The sequence below is a fragment of the Hemibagrus wyckioides genome, linkage group LG25 (genome assembly GCF_019097595.1).
Source record: "Hemibagrus wyckioides isolate EC202008001 linkage group LG25, SWU_Hwy_1.0, whole genome shotgun sequence".
NCBI lineage: Eukaryota > Metazoa > Chordata > Actinopteri > Siluriformes > Bagridae > Hemibagrus > Hemibagrus wyckioides.
In genome coordinates, this window is record NC_080734.1 from 6151649 (window position 1) to 6173008 (window position 21360).

The window sequence follows — 21360 nt, forward strand, 5'->3', positions numbered from 1 at the left end:
TGTTAAAATAATATTTTCAATCTTTCTACATCAGCAGTAATAGTCTAATAAGTTGGTCGTTTTGTTGATCCGCTCGACACGCTAACTGGAAATAAGTTGGTTTAAGAGGGCGTGTGAGGGAACAGCGCCACAAAGTCTTAGTGGCCAAAAATATATTACACCCGTAGTGTTTTAGCGCTACCATAGAGAATGAATGGGAAACGGTTTAGGGAGTTTTAGCTCAAGAGGCAAAAATCAAGCGCACACACCGGCCTCAGTGTTAGACTGGTATGTATACCTTTCAAAAAGGATACAAAATCCCCATCGTTTCAGCGCCTCCTCGTTAGTATAGTGGACAGTATCTCCGCCTGTCACGCGGAAGACCGGGGTTCGATTCCCCGACGGGGAGACACAAAATGTTTTTTTTAAATACTTATTTTTGGTGGGATATGGACTTTATAAGCTTTTTGGTTTTACTGGTACCTGCCAGTATTAAAGCAGGTGGTTTTAATGTTATGGCTGATATCTTAGATGACTGGGTCAGTAATATATTCTACATCTCAGCACACTCTGTCCTGGGCTGACTGCGGCCCTTGGCTGTCACCATTTGTTTATGACCTCATCTTATTACCATGATATCTTTTGTTTTGTGCTAGAAATTCTTTTCTGTTCTGTTTTGAAAACATGTGCTGAACACAGACACTCAGTGACAGTTCCATCTTCCGTATCTTAGATAGGTCTTTTCGTAGTAAACTCGCAAAACTGCCAGGGAACACGTCAACCACCACGTCTGTCTCTGCTGACATATTTTTTTTACCTATAGATAATAATGAAGACTATACATTTCCGATCACTGTGTCTGCGTGGTTCTTTAGCATCTCTTCCCTGAATTCAGCTCTGGAGGCAGCGGCAGCAGCGCGACTCAGGTTTCTTCTCAGAGTGAACCCGAAAATTCTAACAGCGTCCAGGATATAATCGGGAGGTACCTAACAAAAGAAGTCCAAGCCAGAACAGCCAATGAGCAGTCAGCAGTGCCTAAGGTTCATTGATGCACATTGTGAGCCAAGGCTTGTCTGCCTGGTCCAAACCCATCAGAAGAGCTAGCACAAATAGCCGAAAACACATTCTCAAATATTTTACTGCCACATATTAGTTTCTGTGAAAATAAAAGTAAAATCAAAGTGACGTGTTTAATGAATAAAATCAGCACTGATCTGTTTAGGCATGAACTGCACAATATCTCTGAATATGTGCTGTGGTATTTGGCATTAAGACATTAGCACCAGTTCCTGTAAGCTGTGAGGTAGGGGCCACCATGGTTCCAGTTAGCTGTGAGGTAGGGGCCATCATGGTTCCTGTAAGCTGTGAGGTAGGGGTCACCATGGTTCCTGTAAGCTGTGAGGTAGGGGCCACCATGGTTCCAGTTAGCTGTGAGGTAGGGGCCACCATGGTTCCAGTTAGCTGTGAGGTAGGGGCCATCATGGTTCCTGTAAGCTGTGAGGTAGGGGTCACCATGGTTCCTGTAAGCTGTGAGGTAGGGGCCACCATGGTTCCTATAAGCTGTGAGGTAGGGGCCACCATGGTTTGCCCAGCACACCCCACAGATTGTTTGGTCTGATTTAAATATGAGGAATTTGGAGTCTGAACTCTTATCATATTCCTCATACCATTCCTGACCAATTTTACAGTGTGACAGTTCCATTAGGTATGGGCATCAGGAAATACCTTTGCTAAGAAAAGGTGTATTTGGCCTTCAAGATCTTTCATTTCCTATTGATTAGCATGCATGCTGAATAATTTCATGCTTAGTATAACTTTGTATGGTTTATGTAGTACAGTGGTCATCATGTTTGCCTTGCACGTGAAAGGTCCTAGATTTAAAAGCAAGCAGAAAAACATTTGATGTTTTGTTCACGTGCATGACTGAGAGAAATTTCATGCTGCTTATAGGGAACACATCTTATTCAAAAACAGCCTCACAATATCTAACCGTTTCCTCAATACACTAGTTGTGTACACATACACACACCCATTCATTTAATGTTGTGGAAACTGGTTAGTTTTTGTAGTCAGTTCAATTACAACAGCTATGAGGCGCGCGTCCACATAACCAAAGTACATGTAACTCACCTGCATGTACAATACGTCACTGTCCATTGTCATGTTTGCAAATTCAGTACTGTTAATACATGTAACATAATTAGCCGTCACATTCTATCACCTCTTCTTATTGCTTATTATTTCTAATAGTTCTTTTTTTTTTTAAAGTTAGTTCATAAAGTTCATAGATTATTCATATGCACGGTCTAGGAGAAACTGGGTTTTCATTTCACTGCAAGTTGTATAATGTATATTATATATATATATATAAAGTATGTACTAAGTATTAGACATGGTTCCACTGTGCCGTGCAAAAGTATTCACCCCCCTTGGCATTTTTCATGTTTTGTTGCCTCACAACCTGCCAGTAAAATGGATTGTTTGAAAGTTTGCATCATTTCATTTACAGAACATCCCTACAACTTTGAAGATGTGATTTTTTTATTATTGTGAAGCAAACAACAAATAGGACAAAATAACAGAAAACTTCAGCGTGCATAACTATTCACCCCCCTAAAGTCAGTACTTTGTAGAGCCACCTTTTGCGGCAATTACAGCTGCAAGTCACTTTGGATAAGTCTCTATGAGCTTGCCACATCTTGCCACTGGGATTTTTGCCCATTCCTCAAGGCAAAACTGCTCCAGCTCCTTCATGTTGGATGGTTTCTGCTTGTGAACAGCAATCTTCAAGTCTGACCACAGATTCTCAATTGGATTGAGGTCTGGGCTTTGACTAGGCCATTCCAACACATTTAAACGTTTCCCCTTAAACCACTCGAGTGTTGCTTTAGCAGTATGCTTCGGGTCATTGTCCTGCTGGAAGGTGAACCTCCGTCCCAATCTCAAATCACAGGCAGACTGAAACAGGTTTTGCTCAAGAATATCCCTGTATTTAGCACCATCCATCTTTCCCTGACTCGGATCAGTTTCCCAGTCCCTGCTGCTGAAAAACATCCCCACAGCATGATGCTGCCACCACCATGTTTCACTGTGGGGATGGTGTTCTTGGGGTGATGGGATGTGTTGGGTTTTGCGCCAGACATGGAGTTTTCCTTGGTGGCCGAAAAGTTCAATTTTAGTCTCATCTGACCAGAGCACCTTCCTCCATACATTTGGGGAGTCACCCACATGTCTTTTGGCAAACTCAAAACATGCCTTCTTATTTTTAACACTAAGTAATGGCTTTTTTCTGGCCACTCTTCCATAAAGCCCAGCTCTATGGAGTGTACGGCTTATTGTGTTCCCATGCACAGATACACCAGTCTCTGCTGTGGAACTCTGCAGCTCCTTCGGGGTTACTAGTCTCTGTGCTGCCTCTCTGATTAATGTCCTCCTTGCCTGGTATGTGAGTTTTGGTGGGCGGCCCTCTTTTGGCGGGTTTGTTGTGGTACCATGTTCTTTCCATTTGAAGATGATGGATTTGATGGTGCTCCGGGGGATCATCAAACATTTTTTTTTTGTTATATTATTATATTCTGCTATATTTTGTAATATTTTATATATTTATATTTTATATATATATATTTTTTATATTTTATATTTTGTTATTTGATATATTTTTTGTTATATTTTTGTACCCTAATTTGGGTATCTTAGTATTTTTGTTATATTCCTTCCTATTTTATCCTGTGTTTGTGGATACTGCTGGAAACTGTGAATTTCCCTTTGGGATGAATAAAGTATCTATCCATCCATCCATCCAGCCAGATACTTTTTATAACCCAACCCTGACTTGTACTTCTCAACAATTTTGTCCCTGACTTGGTTGGAGAGCTCTTTGGTGTGATACCTCTGGCTTAGTGGCGTTGCAGCCTCTGGGGCCTTTCAGAAAAGGTGTGTTTATACTGACAGATCATGTGACACTTAGATTGCACACAGGTGGACTTCATTTCACTAATTATGTGACTTCTGAAGGTAATTGGTTGCACTAGGACTTTTGAGGGGCTTCATAGCAAAGGGGGTGAATACATATGCACATGCTAATTTTCAGATTTTTAATTTTTAAAAATTATTTTTTTATATATATATTTTTCTCATTTCACTTCACCAACTTAGACTATTTTGTGCAGATCCATCATATAAAATTCAGATAAAAAAAAAAACAACATTTAAATTAAATGCCAAGGGGGGTGAATACTTTTGCAAGGCACTGTATATATATATATATATTGTTTTAATTCAGAAGAAGGAAATTCTACACTCCATGAATGCTTAATGAAATGTACTTAAAATCAGTTTGACCCCAAGCCAAAAAAAATAAAAATAAAAATAAAAACACCTCACCACTGACACTGAAAAAATTCCTCTCCAACTTCCTTCCGTTCCCATGAGTTTGTATTTATATAAAGCAAAGACTATTTCCACATCTTCTGTCATCAGTCTCAGAATATTCTGTCCATGATCATTTATTTGATCATTTCGGAACCTCCAGTGCTAAAGACATTCATCATACAGTGAATACATTTGTTTTGTTTGGTCCACAGTCATTACCGGTTTAAGCCTGAAGTAATCCATTTGCAGAATATTTGTAGCAAAATTAACGTCTTGTGTAGACTCGAGTTTCTGGAGACAAACCGTAAGCCAGCGGCTTCTGGAAATCCGCCGTGTTTGAAATCTTTCCCGGTATTCAGGCGACCCCGAATGCTCTTTGAGGAGTGACTGACGTATCATACAGCGTTGGCTGTGTCAGTGAAATCCATCTGTAGCTGTAGGTAAGGTGATGGCATTAATGAGAAGTACATTAGAGATGCTGCGGGTTGGCTGCTTGAGGAGGAGATTAGCATACTGATAGCTTTATATTTCGGCGAGGGCAGATTTATGCACAACTTCCGCCGGCTCCGTATCCTGTAAGGACGTTTGCCTCCTTTGGCTGCCATTAGACGTGACTGGAAACAAATTGCACAATGCAACGATTCACACAGCACAACGTGCAGCGAAGGAAATCGGCCAAATCTACCGAACAAGACAAAATGGCGGATTTGTGCTTTGTCATGTTAAACAGAGCTGAAGGTGTTGATTCATTTTCCACAACGTTAGCGGCTCTTGATCATGGAGGGTTTGGAGAAAAATAAAAAAAAATTTCAATAAAATTACGGTTTCTATACTAACATACACAGGACACGATCTAAACCTAATAATAATTAGAGTCTTAACTTGTTAGTGATGCAGTAATTGTGCTGAAAAATATAATGTTTATTCAACAAGAAGGAATATATGCGCACGCCATAACGGACAGCTTTTATCAGCTCTCGGATTTAGGAAGCAGACGATCCCCGAATTAGCCCAGGGATGTGACGCGGTGTCTCTCCGTACCTCTGTTCATAAACATCAGACCGTCGTAATGTCAATGTAAGCAAATCGTCTGTGTTTAATAAGCGATTTTCAACATCTGTGCATCCCGTATGCTGGACGTATAAAACTGCAGCGTACAGAGAAAAGTCATAAAGTTTATGAGTGTCAGTTTAATGGCTGTCATAAAATCTCTCTCTCCTTATGGAATTTCAATGGAAAGTGCATTTGTTAAAAATAAAAAAAAAAAAAAAAGATATTTAAAATAAAATGTTGGTGTATCTCGCAAACACATCGATCAAAGACGACAGAATGCAAAGTCAGCGCTATAAACTGGAAAAGGAATCAGTTCCTCAAGGATTTCCTGATTTTCCGATCGCAGAAATTAAATCCAAATAAAAAAAAAAAGAGTTTTCAAAAGGACTGTCGAAAATCTATGCAAGTTTCAACACAAATAAAAAAAAAAAAGCAGTGTCAAAATCAAGCATTTGCTGTCTTCATGTGGTCTTTTTACCTGGTTTATTATTTATTTTTTATTCCTTTTCTGCTGTTGTAGTTGTAATTTTTGTCATTGCCCCACCCCCTTTATTTCTTTATTTCATTTGGTTGATCATGATCAAATGTTATTATCCTCATTCCCTCCGTTTCATCATTTTTCTGTTGTACTTGTGTCTTAGTACTGGCTTTTTCCCCTCTCTGTGGACAAAAATAAATAAATAAATCTGAGATTCTGAAGGGACGGATTAGTTAACGCTACTGTACGCTACTGGACCAACAATATTTCATTTTTGGATTAACAAAAAATTGTTTCTGTGGAAAAAATGAGTAGTGTAAGAAGAAGAAAAAAATGCTTTGGGATATAATGTTAGAGGAAAATAATACAAAATGTTTTATAAACTTTTTTATTGAAATTATAGAAATATTTTATAATGTAGTTTTATGTTTTTATTTATATTATTTCTTATATTTTATATTCTAGTTTTATGGTTTTTATTTAAATTATTTCTAATATTTTATATTTTTATTTAAATTATTTCTAATCTTTTATATTCTAGTATTTAATTTTTTATTAAAATTATATCTAATCTTTTATATTCTAGTTTTGTTTTTATTTATATTATATCTAATTTTTATATTCTTGTTTTGTTATTTATTTGAATTATTTCTAATCTTTTATATTCTAGTTTTGTTTTATTTATATTATTTCTAATATTTTATACTGTAGTTTGGTTTTTTTATTTAAATTATTTCTAATATTTTATATTCTAGTTTCATGTTTTTTTTATTTAAATTATTTCTAATATTTTATATTCATTTTATTTAAATTATTTCTAATAATTTATATTCTAGTATTTCATTTTTATTTAAATTATTTCTAATCTTTTATATTCTAGTTTGCCATTTTTATTTAAATTGTATTTTTTATATTTATTTTCTTTTCATTGATGACAGTCGTAAAAAAACAACATTTCACTACATGTGGTACTGGGTATGATTGCGTATGTGACAAATAAAATTGGAATTTGAAAATAATCAACTCTGAGGTGATAACAGTGCCTCTGCTTCATCACACATGCGTGTTGTTGGTTAGTTTCCTGTCAAAGCAAAACAATCTGAAAACATTAAATTGATATTTTGCTTTTAACCGAATTGGCCGAAAAGTGAAATATAAGCTATCAAATTTTTTCCCCATATCAAAGACCCATGTCTTTCTTCCTAATGAACACCTGTGAAGAAGAAAACACCTTACTTACACAACGCCAATTTCGTCTGCACACAACCCGACAACTCTCTCAAAGTCAAACTACACTACAATTTTATATTAAAAGATTATTTTATTCACAATAGAAGTGTAACAAATATAGTTTATCAAAAAGATTTCTGCTGTTCATTAATATAATTTATTCCATAAGATCATCATATTTTTATATATATATATATAGAAACGTTTAGTGGCAGTTTGCCGGAATGGAATATGTACATTATAATAATTATGATGATGAAAAATGGACATGGAAACACGAAAAACAGAGCCAATCCATCCCCTTCCCCAAAACACAAACAACTTCATCTGCATATGATTAAAAAAAGAAGAAGAAAAGAGAAGAAAAACAAACAAAAAAACACCTATGTGCAATGGAATAATTATCAGCGATATTTGTACACTTACAATTCTGAGGCTGTGTCACAGAAAATTCGATTCACAAACAATAAAATAAAAGGCAATGTCAAAATAGTCAACACAACACCCTAATCACAACGCTGTCTTTTATCTGAAAGGAGATGTGAGGACTCATTAGATCGTAGCTTGCGTGTTTTTTCTCTCCTCACGCTAGTCAGGTTACGCTAGCAAGCTGTGTATGTGTGTAGCAATAATTTAGTATGACAAAAACGGCGAATTTGCCAAATATTTTATCTTCCGTTTTGAAAATCTGAGGCCTTTCTGATCGATTTTTCGTTCTCGATTTCCATCAAATAACAGCGTTAAATTTCAGTGCAAAATTATTTTTGCTGGATACGCTTAAAAACCTAAAAAAATCACACCTTAGAAATCTCATGTAACTAATAATGTTTTATTTTATATAATCTACGTACTTACATTACCTATGTATATAAGTTTAACATTTTTATTTTATACTTTACATTTATTATTTACACAAAAATACAGTATATTAACGAGCAATGAAGTTTCAGAAAGAAAAAATAAACATTATACTGAAAAGTAACACTTGTTTCAAAGAACTTTCTGGAAACGGTGTTCAGCTACAATGGCCTCAAATGTTCAAAACATATATGTAATTGGATAAAATGTTAGAAAATGTCGCAGTGTTAAAGAAAGGGCTTTGCTTGGGCTGTGATGGAAAATATAGAAGTGCTTATATTGTTTTTTTTTCCTGATGTTAGCACTGAATTCAGCGGCGATGTGATTTAACGTGCTAATAAGCAAGCCACTTGGAGTCGGGTTGATGGTTTACTGTGGTAGCAGGTGATCGCGATCTCCCTTTGGTCTTAGTGTTACAGACCCGTGTCTGTCTCTCTTTGGATCTCTTGCGTTACTTTTCCAGCTGAACAAAAGTACTGATTAAAACAAGGCGAAGCGTTTATACGAGATTTCGGGAATTACTCACTGCTTTACCGTGCTAACGGTGGAAAGGACGCTCTCCTTCACCTACTATAATCATTTAGAGTGATTCACATTGTTTAAAACAAAATATAAACATAGGCAATTTTCTCCACAGTCGAGATGTACGCTTCTTATCGTTTTGTGCTGGAGCTGTGATGCTAATGTAGCCAAAGAGTAATAAAATAAAAAAAAAAAAACCCAGTGTTACCTGAACGTTCTTTTGTTTTGTAATAATCTATTCAAAAATATTAGCTTAAATCGATTCAAATACAAAATGGTGGAAACAGTGCCGCGGTGTCAGGCGAAGAGCTTTGCTTGGACAGAAAAGATGGAAATGTTTCGTTGCCGCTTGTTAGCGCTGATGTTAGCACGCACGCTAATAAACAAGCCAGAGTGATTATTATTATTTTAAAGAAAATACCTACACACACAATTTTCCCCACAGTCAAAATGTGTCTGAATTTAGCTTCTTAGCATTTTGTGCTGGAGCCGTGATGCTTGGGTAGCTATCAAGTAATGAAAATCCGACTCACCTAAATATATTTTCGTGCCTGAAACATAGTGAAGCATAAAGGAAGCTGCTGAAACACTGGAGTTATTGAGGCGGCCATTTTGGGAAACCAGAAGCACTTGTGTTTTCTCTTTCTTCATACGCTTGTGTATTGCTTCTCTCTCTCTCTCTCTCTCTCATATATAAGCTTGTGCGTATTTTACTTTTAAACCCCAATATCCATGTTTATCTATCTATCTATCTATCTATCTATCTATCTATCTATCTATCTATCTATCTATCTATTCAGGATAAACTCTGGTTTGTTGAAGACTATGGTAACACAGTTCCTTATTTAGACCCACAGTAACTGCTCATTAAAAATTCCAGAGTTGTTGAATTCTCAACTCCGATTGGTCGAAAGATTTTGATTCATTTTCTATTAGAGAAACTCCGAGTGTAGTCGTCATGTTTTCATCTCGAAGCTTTTAGAAACGTGCGTAATTGTAACACTCAATCTATGGAGGAAGCTCCCTGTTAACTATTTCTGGAAGGAGTCTCCAGTGTCGTTGCCGTGTAACTCTAACTGTTTATAGCTGCTGTAACATTAACGTAGCTAAAGAGTCCTGACGTCCTTTTATTTTTAAAATCTGTAATCGTTTGCATATTGCTGTCCTATAAGAGATATCAAACAAGTGAGGACGAGCCGTTATTGTAAACGAACCCACTCGGGGTGGTAAGGGGTAACTCCGCTTTGCATCACCCCTCAGAGTGTATTAGTAATGATGAGCTTGTTTAAAAACATTGCGTGTGTTTATGGAAATGATTCTGATGAGACAGATTTCTTTTAATTAGTAGCTACATTAAGCTTGTAGCTCCAGGGCAAAACTACAGAAGCGAACGTATCTTAAGATGATTACAGGTGGGATATTAGGTGCGGTGAGCTCACAGCAAAGTTGCAGAGAGGATTGTGTAAAAAATAAAAATCGCACAATTGTACAGCACAGTTTCCAACAGGACCTGATGATGAAAAAGCACAAACACACAAACTGCTTGCTACAAGTTTTGCCAGCTGTGGCAGTTCTCAGTATTAATGTTACTGTGTGTGTGAATGAGAATGTGTGTTTCATCCAGTGTAATCTACCCTTGTGTGTGTGTGTATATGTGTGTGTCTCCTTGCTTTGAATCTTTTTGCTACTTCCTTACGTGTGCTTTCTGTATTCCACACCTAATTCCACAAAAAAAAAAAAAAAAAAAAACTTCCACAATTTTTGTGCTTTCAAGATAAAAGAAATCAGAAATAACACAGGATAGGCAAAAAAATAATAAGAATAATGTTCACTTCACATTTGGTGGTACATTCAGAGATAATTCCATCTTGTTGATTGTTGTTGCTGCTGTCCATCTGACTCGTTAGCGCTGGATGATGATGATGATTCCGTCTTCGTCATCGTCGTCAGAGTAGACAGTTCCTTCATCCGTGAGCCCTATAGGCTAAAACACTTCTTAAGTCATAAATTAACACAAACTATATCTTATTTTTACACGTCCGCTTTCTCAGCATCGCTGGGTCGAGTAAACAGGTATTGACGGCTTTAAAACACGACGCGACTAGAGGGAGGAAAGGAAGCACTGACGTATGCAGTGATGGAATCAGATGGGATGATGATGATGATGATGTCGTGAGATTTGTACCCGAACACGTCGAGTCATCCGAGTTATAGACGTCCTCATCTGTTGTTCCTCGTACAATGTCCGGGGAAACGTGAGCACAGACAACCGAGAGAGGAAAAATAAACATAAGTCCGTACACTCCATGAAGTAAAGCATCATCAGTTTGTGAAATCACTTCCGATAGCAGAACAGTTGGTCATTAAGCTAAAAAGGCACTAGTTAACTCCATATCACTACCTTGCAGTTGTGATTGACGGAAAACAATACAACAAAAAAAAAAGAAGAAAAAACCAAACCCCACACATTTTCTAAAAACTCTTAATGAAAGATCGGAATCGAACGAACTCACAGCTGAAATATGGCTTCGTTTTTGTGTGACAGGATGAAAAATACGTAATCGACATTCGAATGGTGATGGTCCGGTCTCCTCACGGAGGAGAGAAGCTCGTTAGGACCTCCGCGGCTCAGAAGGAGGAGAGAAACCGAGGGTAGAGAGAAAGACAGGTGGGGGATCTGGTAGTATGGGTTCAGGAGAAGGAGAAGGGCAGCATGCACACTGCTATCTCTAAACGATGGTGGAGAAGAGTCTCAGCCCCTGGGAGACCTGCAGGACATGTTAGAGGCAGAAAGGAGGGCGGGAAGGAGGGAAAGAGGAGGAATGGGCGTCTTCGACAAGGTCAAAGGTCAACTGCGCCGCCCGCTTTTCATGGAGAAATCAGGCTAGAGGTCCGAGCACTGCTCACAGCTGCAGATGTCTCTGCAGGGTCCGGTGGGGAGACGTGAGCGCCGCTACAGCTGGTCATTCCTGTCTGAGCTCTCTCTCTGTCGCTTTATGATGGGCAGCGGGTGAGCCTCGGTGTTAAAGACCCAGTGCTCTAACGGCAGGTGGTCGTCGTCGGAGAAAAGCAGGTACAGATACCTAAAATAGAAACATACACGTGAGTCAGTGCTTGAAAAAAACCCCCAAAAAAACCCAAAACACACCACAATTAATTCGCAACAGTTAGCTTTTTTACATATAAAACCGTTGGCCATTTTAATTCATGTCTATTCTTTACATCACACTACGAGTGACCCATCACGAAGTGCCGGTTGTGAGATCTTTAGTGTGCTTGTGGTGTCTCTTGAACATGTGGTGGTGATGTTGACCCAGATGTTGAGCTCACTGGGAGATTTGCTTTTGTTCTCGAGTCTTTTACGGACACGAGTCGACTCGCTTCAGTGAATTAAACAGAAAAAAGAAAAAGGAAAGAAAAAAAAAAGGCATTTATGTTTCCCTTGGCAGAGACGAGTGCGACGTGTTTACAGCTGCCCTGAGAGTGATGGTGTAAAGCTTCACAAGTGCTGCTCGCATATCAGTAGCAGAAGTGTGCAAGGGGCTGTGTTTCCCGAGCCAAGTGACACTCTGCGGAATTTACAGCCTATAACCGGAGAAGCCGAAGCTGCTGTAGCTGACGGACGGCTCTGACCTTGTGCGTGCAGGTCCATATCTGTCTTCCTTCATCGCTCTCCCTCATTCTATCTGTGTGAAGCTTCACCTGGCTCTCTCTCCTGCTGCATCTGTCAGCTCTCACCATCTGTGTGTGTGTGTGTGTGTGTGTGTTAACCTGAGCATCTCACAGAGCTCACCATCCAGCAGCAGGATACCGACACACACTTCTCCTCTACAAACAGTGGGATCAGCTGCCGCTGTGTGTTCAGACAGACATTTAGAGTCGTGCTGCGCTCCTGTGTGTGTGTGTGTGTGTGTGTTGGAGCGAGGTAACTAATGACCTGTTATCCATTTAAGCAAATGGCTTGAGGATGCTTTTTAGATTTATTCGATCAGCATTTGCCAATAACGCCTCTAGGGTTGTCATGGTAACCGTTTATTTATTTCTGTCCCAGACGTATAGCTCCGCCTTTAAACTGATTTTGTTAGAACCCATGTGTGGGACCGCAGCGGATTATCTTGTCTCGCCTCGTACTGCTGCCTTACACAGGCATCTCGATTCTGATTGGTCAGAAGGTCGGAGAGGAATTTTCTATAGCAGCGGTCATTGGGTGGTATTTACGTCTGCAATTCACCGCAATCACGCGTTTTTATTCATACTCGAAGGTTTAATTTGGCACCCTCGTGGTCGGCTCGATTCGTCCACGTAAACAGACGTAGCCTGTGTGTAACGGTTGATGTAATGACGTTTATTTAACGTTTCCCCGTGAATTGGAAGCTGCACCAGCGAAGAGGGTGATGTGAAGATGAGGTCTGGAGCAGCAGAGTGGTGACAGCTGAGACTGGAGCAGAGAAACACTGTAGAGCTGAATAGTGATGTGTGATGGGAGCTGAACGCTGCTCACACTGACACTCCAGCCTTAACACACACACACACACACTCTCTCTCTCTTTCTCTCTCTCAAGTGTCTCCCCTCACACTCAAGTAGAAGAGGGAGAGAAAGTAATCAAGATGTGTCACACATTCAAGTACATCCCCACACACACACACACACACAGCTTACATCTTACTAACTTAATTAAAGCTCCACAAGCAAAAAAAAAAACAAAAAAAAAAACTCTAATATCAATAAACCTGTCCCTACACAGATACACACACAGGCATACACTTTCACACACACATACACACACACACTCACACACACAATTTACACACAGTAACACACACACACACACATAAAAACAGATCATTCCAATACACCCACAGCCATACACACACACACACACACACACAGTATATTGGGATTTCAGAGGTGTCAACACTTCTTAAAAAACCCAGCATGCCCAGAGAACACACACACTCCCCTCAGGCATACCGGTGGATCAGATGTGTGGAACATGACAGTAAAAATAAGCAGCTCCTCAATGTTTCTCTGACCAAACACACAGATCCTGAACTCACAGGTTCATCTGGAAAAGTCAACCCAAAGCAGAACGACACCAGAGGCAAATGCAGGTTTCTCCTGTCCCTCTCCCGTCCTTCTCCTGTCCTTCTCCTGTCCCTCTCCTGTCCCTCTCCCGTCCTTTTCCTGTCCCTCTCCCATCCTTTGCCTGTCCCTCTCCCATCTCTCTCCCGTCCCTTGTCCTCTTCCATGAACTGCCTTTTTTTCCGCTGAGTAAATTACCCGAGCGTGTGTGTGTGTGTGTGTGTGTGTGTCTGTGTGTGCATGCACTCTCATTCTGCTTAAAATGCAGTCTGAAAGCTTGAGAGAGCTGAAAGCTTACATTACCGCTAAAGATAAGCTGATAACGGTTCTCAGTTCGAGTGTGGACATCGCTGTTTGACAAAAAGGTGTGTGTGAACAGAACGGAGCGGAACAAATGCCGGAGACAGAAACACACACGAAACTGAAAAGAATGGACGAAAGAACGCGGGAAGAGGTGTGGAGGTTTTGTCATGAGAAGAAAATAGCTCGTTTTGTGTGTGTGTGTGTGTGTGTGTGTGCGCGCATGTTTTTATATCTTAGTGGGGACCGATGAGGATAGAGGTCCCCATAAAGATAGAACTATCTGAATGTTTTGATCATTCTGGGGGCTTTTTATTTGTTCACAGCACAGCCACAAACCCATATAAAGAAAACCAAATAAAACCATCCCTAATTACTGTAGCACTGATTAATTAACTAATTAATGAAGGCCCTCACAAGAATAGCAAGAAAGGTATGTGCCTTTTTTCAAAGACACACACATAATGACCAACTCTATCAGGAGAAGCCTGAGAAATTCTGCCTCTGCATACTGTGCGTGTGTGTGTGTGTGTGTGTACTCATTTGTAAGAACTCGGAAGTCACACAATTTACAGATTAACAAGGCAAACAGATCAAGCAAAACAAACAAGCTCCTCTGATTGTGTGTGTGTGTGTGTGAGATTGTGTAAAAACACTTACTTCAGCGTCTCAGCCATGTAGAAGCTCTGCTGGACGTCGTCGTGGTTGGGAGTGTTGCTGTAAACATCTCTCACGCCACTGTAGCCTCCATCCACCTTACAGTGCTGCTCCAGAGCCTGAACGAACACATACACACACACACAATTTAGAATCAGAAAAATAATCAACAGGCCTGACTCTATGATGGAGCTGATCATGTTATACTTTCCTATAACAGGAAGTGTTTTATTTCTCTTACACCACAGCATACTTTTTCTCCATTTATAGTTACATGGTTTGTGGAGTATATGAAAGTCTACATAAAGAAAGGATGAAGTGTTCTCTCTCTCTCCCCCTCTATTTTTCTCTCTCTCTTTCTTTTTCTCTCTCTTTCTGTCTCTCCATCTCTATTTTTTTTACCTCTGTTTCTCCCTCTATTTCTCTCTCTCTCTCTCTCTCCCCCTCATCTTCACTAGGAGGAGGAACTGTCCTCAGAGCACTGGGTGTGTGGTGGGAATACACAACACATAAAACAGCAGTCCATCCCAAGGCTCCACATACACTCTCTCTCTCTCTCTCTCTCTCTCTCTCTCTCTCTCACACACACAAATACTCTCACTTTCTCATACACTCTCTCTCTCTATCACACACACAACACTTACACCCACATACTCTCACACTCTCTTCTCTCTCTCTCATACACACACAGACACACACACACACACCACAAACACTCTCACACTCACACATGCTGTCTTGAATAAGAAAAAGTTCTTATATTACTCATTATGAGATCTTTATATAATGAAGTTCATGAAGATGAATTCTCAACATATTTCTGTCTTTGGTTCTGTCTAGAAATAAGAAAACAACCTGCCAGTAGAACCAAGTCAAAGCTAATCTGATATTTATTTACTGATTTCATTTTTTTAATCATGAGGCAATTTAGTGAAGTTAATCAACCCGCTGGAACCTATTCAGGAGTCGGGGGGAAACCAGGAGGAAACTCAGACCTGAAGACAGAAGTGGTACAGAGTAAAGTGGAGGAAGAGAAATTCTAAATGAAAGGACAGAAAGGACAGAGGTAAAGAACTCTACACATTCCATCATTTTAACAGACTCCGAGATGAACCCTGAGGGCTATGATGAAGGGATGAAGGCAAACAGATCAAAATAGATGGATTTTAAAAAAAAAAAGGGTGAGAGAGACAGAGAGACGGGGGGGGGGGGAGTGAGGCACTAGACAGACAGTGTAGAGTGTGCAGAGCTGTGAGCTATTCTCATGTTGTTAGCACACAATTACACGCATGTGAGAACTCAGCAATCTGCATCCCGTAGAGCTGCTCTGAACTCCAGGCTTATACACACTCACACAGAGAAAACACTCTCCCCCTGCAGCACACTGTCTGTACACACACACACACACACGCAAATGTGTACACTCACACACACTAAACTCACTGTCTTACACACACACACTCACTAACACATACTGAATATAGACACACACACACACACGCAAATGTGTACACTCACACACACTAAACTCACTGTCTCACACACACACACTCACTAACACACATACTGAATATAGACGCACACACACACACGCAAATGTGTACACTCACACACACTAAACTCACCGTCTCACACACACACTCACTAAAACACATACTGAATATAGACACACACACACACACGCAAATGTGTACACTCACACACACTAAACTCGCTGTCTCACACACACTCACTAACACACATACTGAATATAGACACACACACACACTCACTCACTAACACACATACTGAATATAGACGCACACACACACACGCAAATGTGTACACTCACACACACTAAACTCACTGTCTCACACACACACTCACTAACACACATACTGAATATAGACGCACACACACACACACGCAAATGTGTACACTCACACACACTAAACTCACTGTCTCACACACACACTCACTAACACACATACTGAATATAGACACACACACACACACACGCAAATGTGTACACACACACACTAAACTCACTGTCTCACACACACACACACTCACTAACACATACTGAATATAGACACACACACACACTCACTCACTAACACACATACTGAATATAGACACACACACACCCTCACTCACTAACACACATACTGAATATAGACACACACACACACACACACACTCACTAACACACATACTGAATATAGACACACACACACACTCACTCACTAACACACATACTGAATATAGACGCACACACACACTCACTCACTAACACACATACTGAATATAGACACACACACACTCACTCACACACATACTGAATATAGACACACACACACCCTCACTCACTAACACACATACTGAATATAGACACACACACACACACACACACACTCACTCACTAACACACATACTGAATATAGACACACACACACACACACACACACTCACTCACTCACTAACACACATACTGAATATAGACACACACACACACACACACACACACTCACTCACTAACACACATACTGAATATAGACACACACACACACACACACACACTCACTCACTAACACACATACTGAATATAGACACACACACACACACACACACACTCACTCACTAACACACATACTGAATATAGACACACACACACACACACACTCACTCACTAACACACATACTGAATATAGACACACACACACACACACACACACTCACTAACACATACTGAATATAGACACACACACACACTCACTCACTAACACACATACTGAATATAGACACACACACACACTCACTCACTAACACACATACTGAATATAGACACACACACACCCTCACTCACTAACACACATACTGAATATAGACACACACACACACACACACACACTCACTCACTAACACACATACTGAATATAGACACACACACACACACACACACACACACACTCACTCACTAACACACATACTGAATATAGACACACACACACACACACACTCACTCACTAACACACATACTGAATATAGACACACACACACTCACTCACTAACACACATACTGAATATAGACACACACACACCCTCACTCACTAACACACATACTGAATATAGACACACACACACACACACACACACACACACTCACTCACTAACACACATACTGAATATAGACACACACACACTCACTCACTAACACACATACTGAATATAGACACACACACACCCTCACTCACTAACACACATACTGAATATAGACACACACACACACACACACACACTCACTCACTAACACACATACTGAATATAGACACACACACACACACACACACCCTCACTCACTAACACACATACTGAATATAGACACACACACACACACACACACACACACACTCACTCACTAACACACATACTGAATATAGACACACACACACACACACTCACTCACTAACACACATACTGAATATAGACACACACACACACATACTAAATATAGACACACACACACACACGCAAATGTGTACACTCACACACACTAAACTCACCGTCTCACACACACACTCACTAACGCACATACTGAATATAGACACACACACACACTGAATATAGACACACACACACACACACACACACACGCAAATGTGTACACTCACACACACTAAACTCACCGTCTCACACACACACTCACTAAAACACATACTGAATATAGACACACACACACATACTGAATATAGACACAGACACACACACACACACACGCAAATGTGTACACTCACACACACTAAACTCACCGTCTCACACACACACTCACTAAAACACATACTGAATATAGACACACACACACATACTGAATATAGACACACACACACACATACTAAATATAGACACACACACACACACGCAAATGTGTACACTCACACACACTAAACTCACTGTCTCACACACACTCACTAACACACATACTGAATACAGACACACTCGCTAACGCACATACTGAATATAGACACACACACTCACTAACGCACATACTGAATATAGACACACACACTCACTAACGCACATACTGAATATAGACACACACACACACATACTGAATATAGACACACACACACACACACACACACGCAAATGTGTACACTCACACACACTAAACTCACCGTCTCACACACACACACACACACGCAAATGTGTACACTCACACACACTAAACTCACTGTCTCACACACACTCACTAACACACATACTGAATACAGACACACACTTGCTAACACACATACTGAATATAGACACACACACATACTGAATATAGACACACACACACATACTGAATATAGACACACACTCGGTAACACACATACTGAATATAGACACACACACACATACTGAATATAGACACACACTCGGTAACACACATACTGAATATAGACACACACACACATACTGAATATAGACACACACACACATACTGAATATAGACACACACTCGGTAACACACATACTGAATATAGACACACACACACATACTGAATATAGACATACTCGCTAACACACATACTGAATATAGACACACACACACATACTGAATATAGACATACTCGCTAACACACATACTGAATATAGACACACACACATACTGAATAGACACACACTCGCTAACACATACTGAATATAGACACACACTTGCTAACACACATACTGAATATAGACACACACACTCTCTAACACACATACTGAATATAGACACACACACTCGCTAACACACATACTGAATATAGACACACACTTGCTAACACACATACTGAATATAGACACACACACTCTCTAACACACATACTGAATATAGACACACACACTCGCTAACACACATACTGAATATAGACACACACACTCACTAACACACATACTGAATATAGACACACACACTCGCTAACACACATACTGAATATAGAGACACACACACATACTGAATATAGACACACACACTCGCTAACACACATACTGAATATAGACACACACACTCGCTAACACACATACTGAATATAGACACACACACACCCTCACTCACTAACACACATACTGAATATAGACACACACACACACACTCACTCACTAACACACATACTGAATATAGACACACACACTCACTCACTAACACACATACTGAATATAGACACACACACACTCACTCACTAACACACATACTGAATATAGACACACACACACATACTAAATATAGACACACACACACACACACGCAAATGTGTACACTCACACACACTAAACTCACCGTCTCACACACACACTCACTAACGCACACACTGAATATAGACACACACACACACACTGAATATAGACACACACACACGCAAATGTGTACACTCACACACACTAAACTCACCGTCTCACACACACACTCACTAAAACACATACTGAATATAGACACACACACACACACATACTGAATATAGACACAGACACACACACACACACGCAAATGTGTACACTCACACACACTAAACTCACTGTCTCACACACACTCACTAACACACATACTGAATACAGACACACACTTGCTAACACACATACTGAATATAGACACACACACTCACTAACGCACATACTGAATATAGACACACACACTCACTAACGCACATACTGAATATAGACACACACTCACTAACACACATACTGAATATAGACACACACACACACACGCATACTGAATATAGACACACACACACACACACACACGCAAATGTGTACACTCACACACACTAAACTCACTGTCTCACACACACTCACTAACACACATACTGAATACAGACACACACTTGCTAACACACATACTGAATATAGACACACACACACATACTGAATATAGACACACACACACATACTGAATATAGACACACACTCGGTAACACACATACTGAATATAGACACACACACACATACTGAATATAGACACACTCGCTAACACACATACTGAATATAGACACACACACACATACTGAATATAGACACACACTCGGTAACACACATACTGAATATAGACACACACACATACTGAATAGACACACACTCGCTAACACATACTGAATATAGACACACACTTGCTAACACACATACTGAATATAGACACACACACTCGCTAACACACATACTGAATATAGACACACACACTCACTAACACACATACTGAATATAGACACACACACACTCGCTAACACACATACTGAATATAGACACACACACACATACTGAATATAGACACACACACATACTGAATATAGACACACACACTCGCTAACACACATACTGAATATAGACACACACACACATACTGAATATAGACACACACTCGCTAACACACATACTGAATATAGACACACACACACATACTGAATATAGACACACACTCGCTAACACACATACTGAATATAGACACACACACTCACTAACACACATACTGAATATAGACACACACACACTCGCTAACACACATACTGAATATAGACACACACACACATACTGAATATAGACACACACACACATACTGAATATAGACACACACACTCGCTAACACACATACTGAATATAGACACACACACTCGCTAACACACATACTGAATATAGACACACACACTAACACACATACTGAATATAGACACACACACACATACTGAATATAGACACACACACTCGCTAACACACATACTGAATATAGACACACACACTCACTAACACACATACTGAATATAGACACACACACTCACTAACACACATACTGAATATAGACACACACACTCACTAACACACATACTGAATATAG

At 39.7% G+C, this 21360-nt stretch overlaps 1 protein-coding gene and 1 non-coding gene across 2 annotated transcripts in view; one reads left to right on the plus strand and one right to left on the minus strand.

Annotated features, from left to right (window-relative positions):
- Nucleotides 1–316: 316 nt before the first annotated feature.
- On the plus strand, nt 317–388 carry trnad-guc (transfer RNA aspartic acid (anticodon GUC)). The gene has a single exon. It is a non-coding gene; the product is annotated as a tRNA-Asp (tRNA).
- A 6806-nt stretch (nt 389–7194) lies between these two features.
- The window catches only part of man1a1 (mannosidase, alpha, class 1A, member 1), a 121141-nt gene continuing 106975 nt past the window's right edge, over nt 7195–21360 (minus strand). Inside the window, exons 11-12 of the mRNA XM_058378935.1 lie at nt 14535–14650; nt 7195–11574 (exon numbers count right to left, since the gene is read on the minus strand). Coding sequence (XP_058234918.1) covers nt 11445–11574; nt 14535–14650 — 246 coding nt within the window. The 3' untranslated portion in view covers nt 7195–11444. The remainder of the gene's footprint in view (nt 11575–14534; nt 14651–21360) is intronic.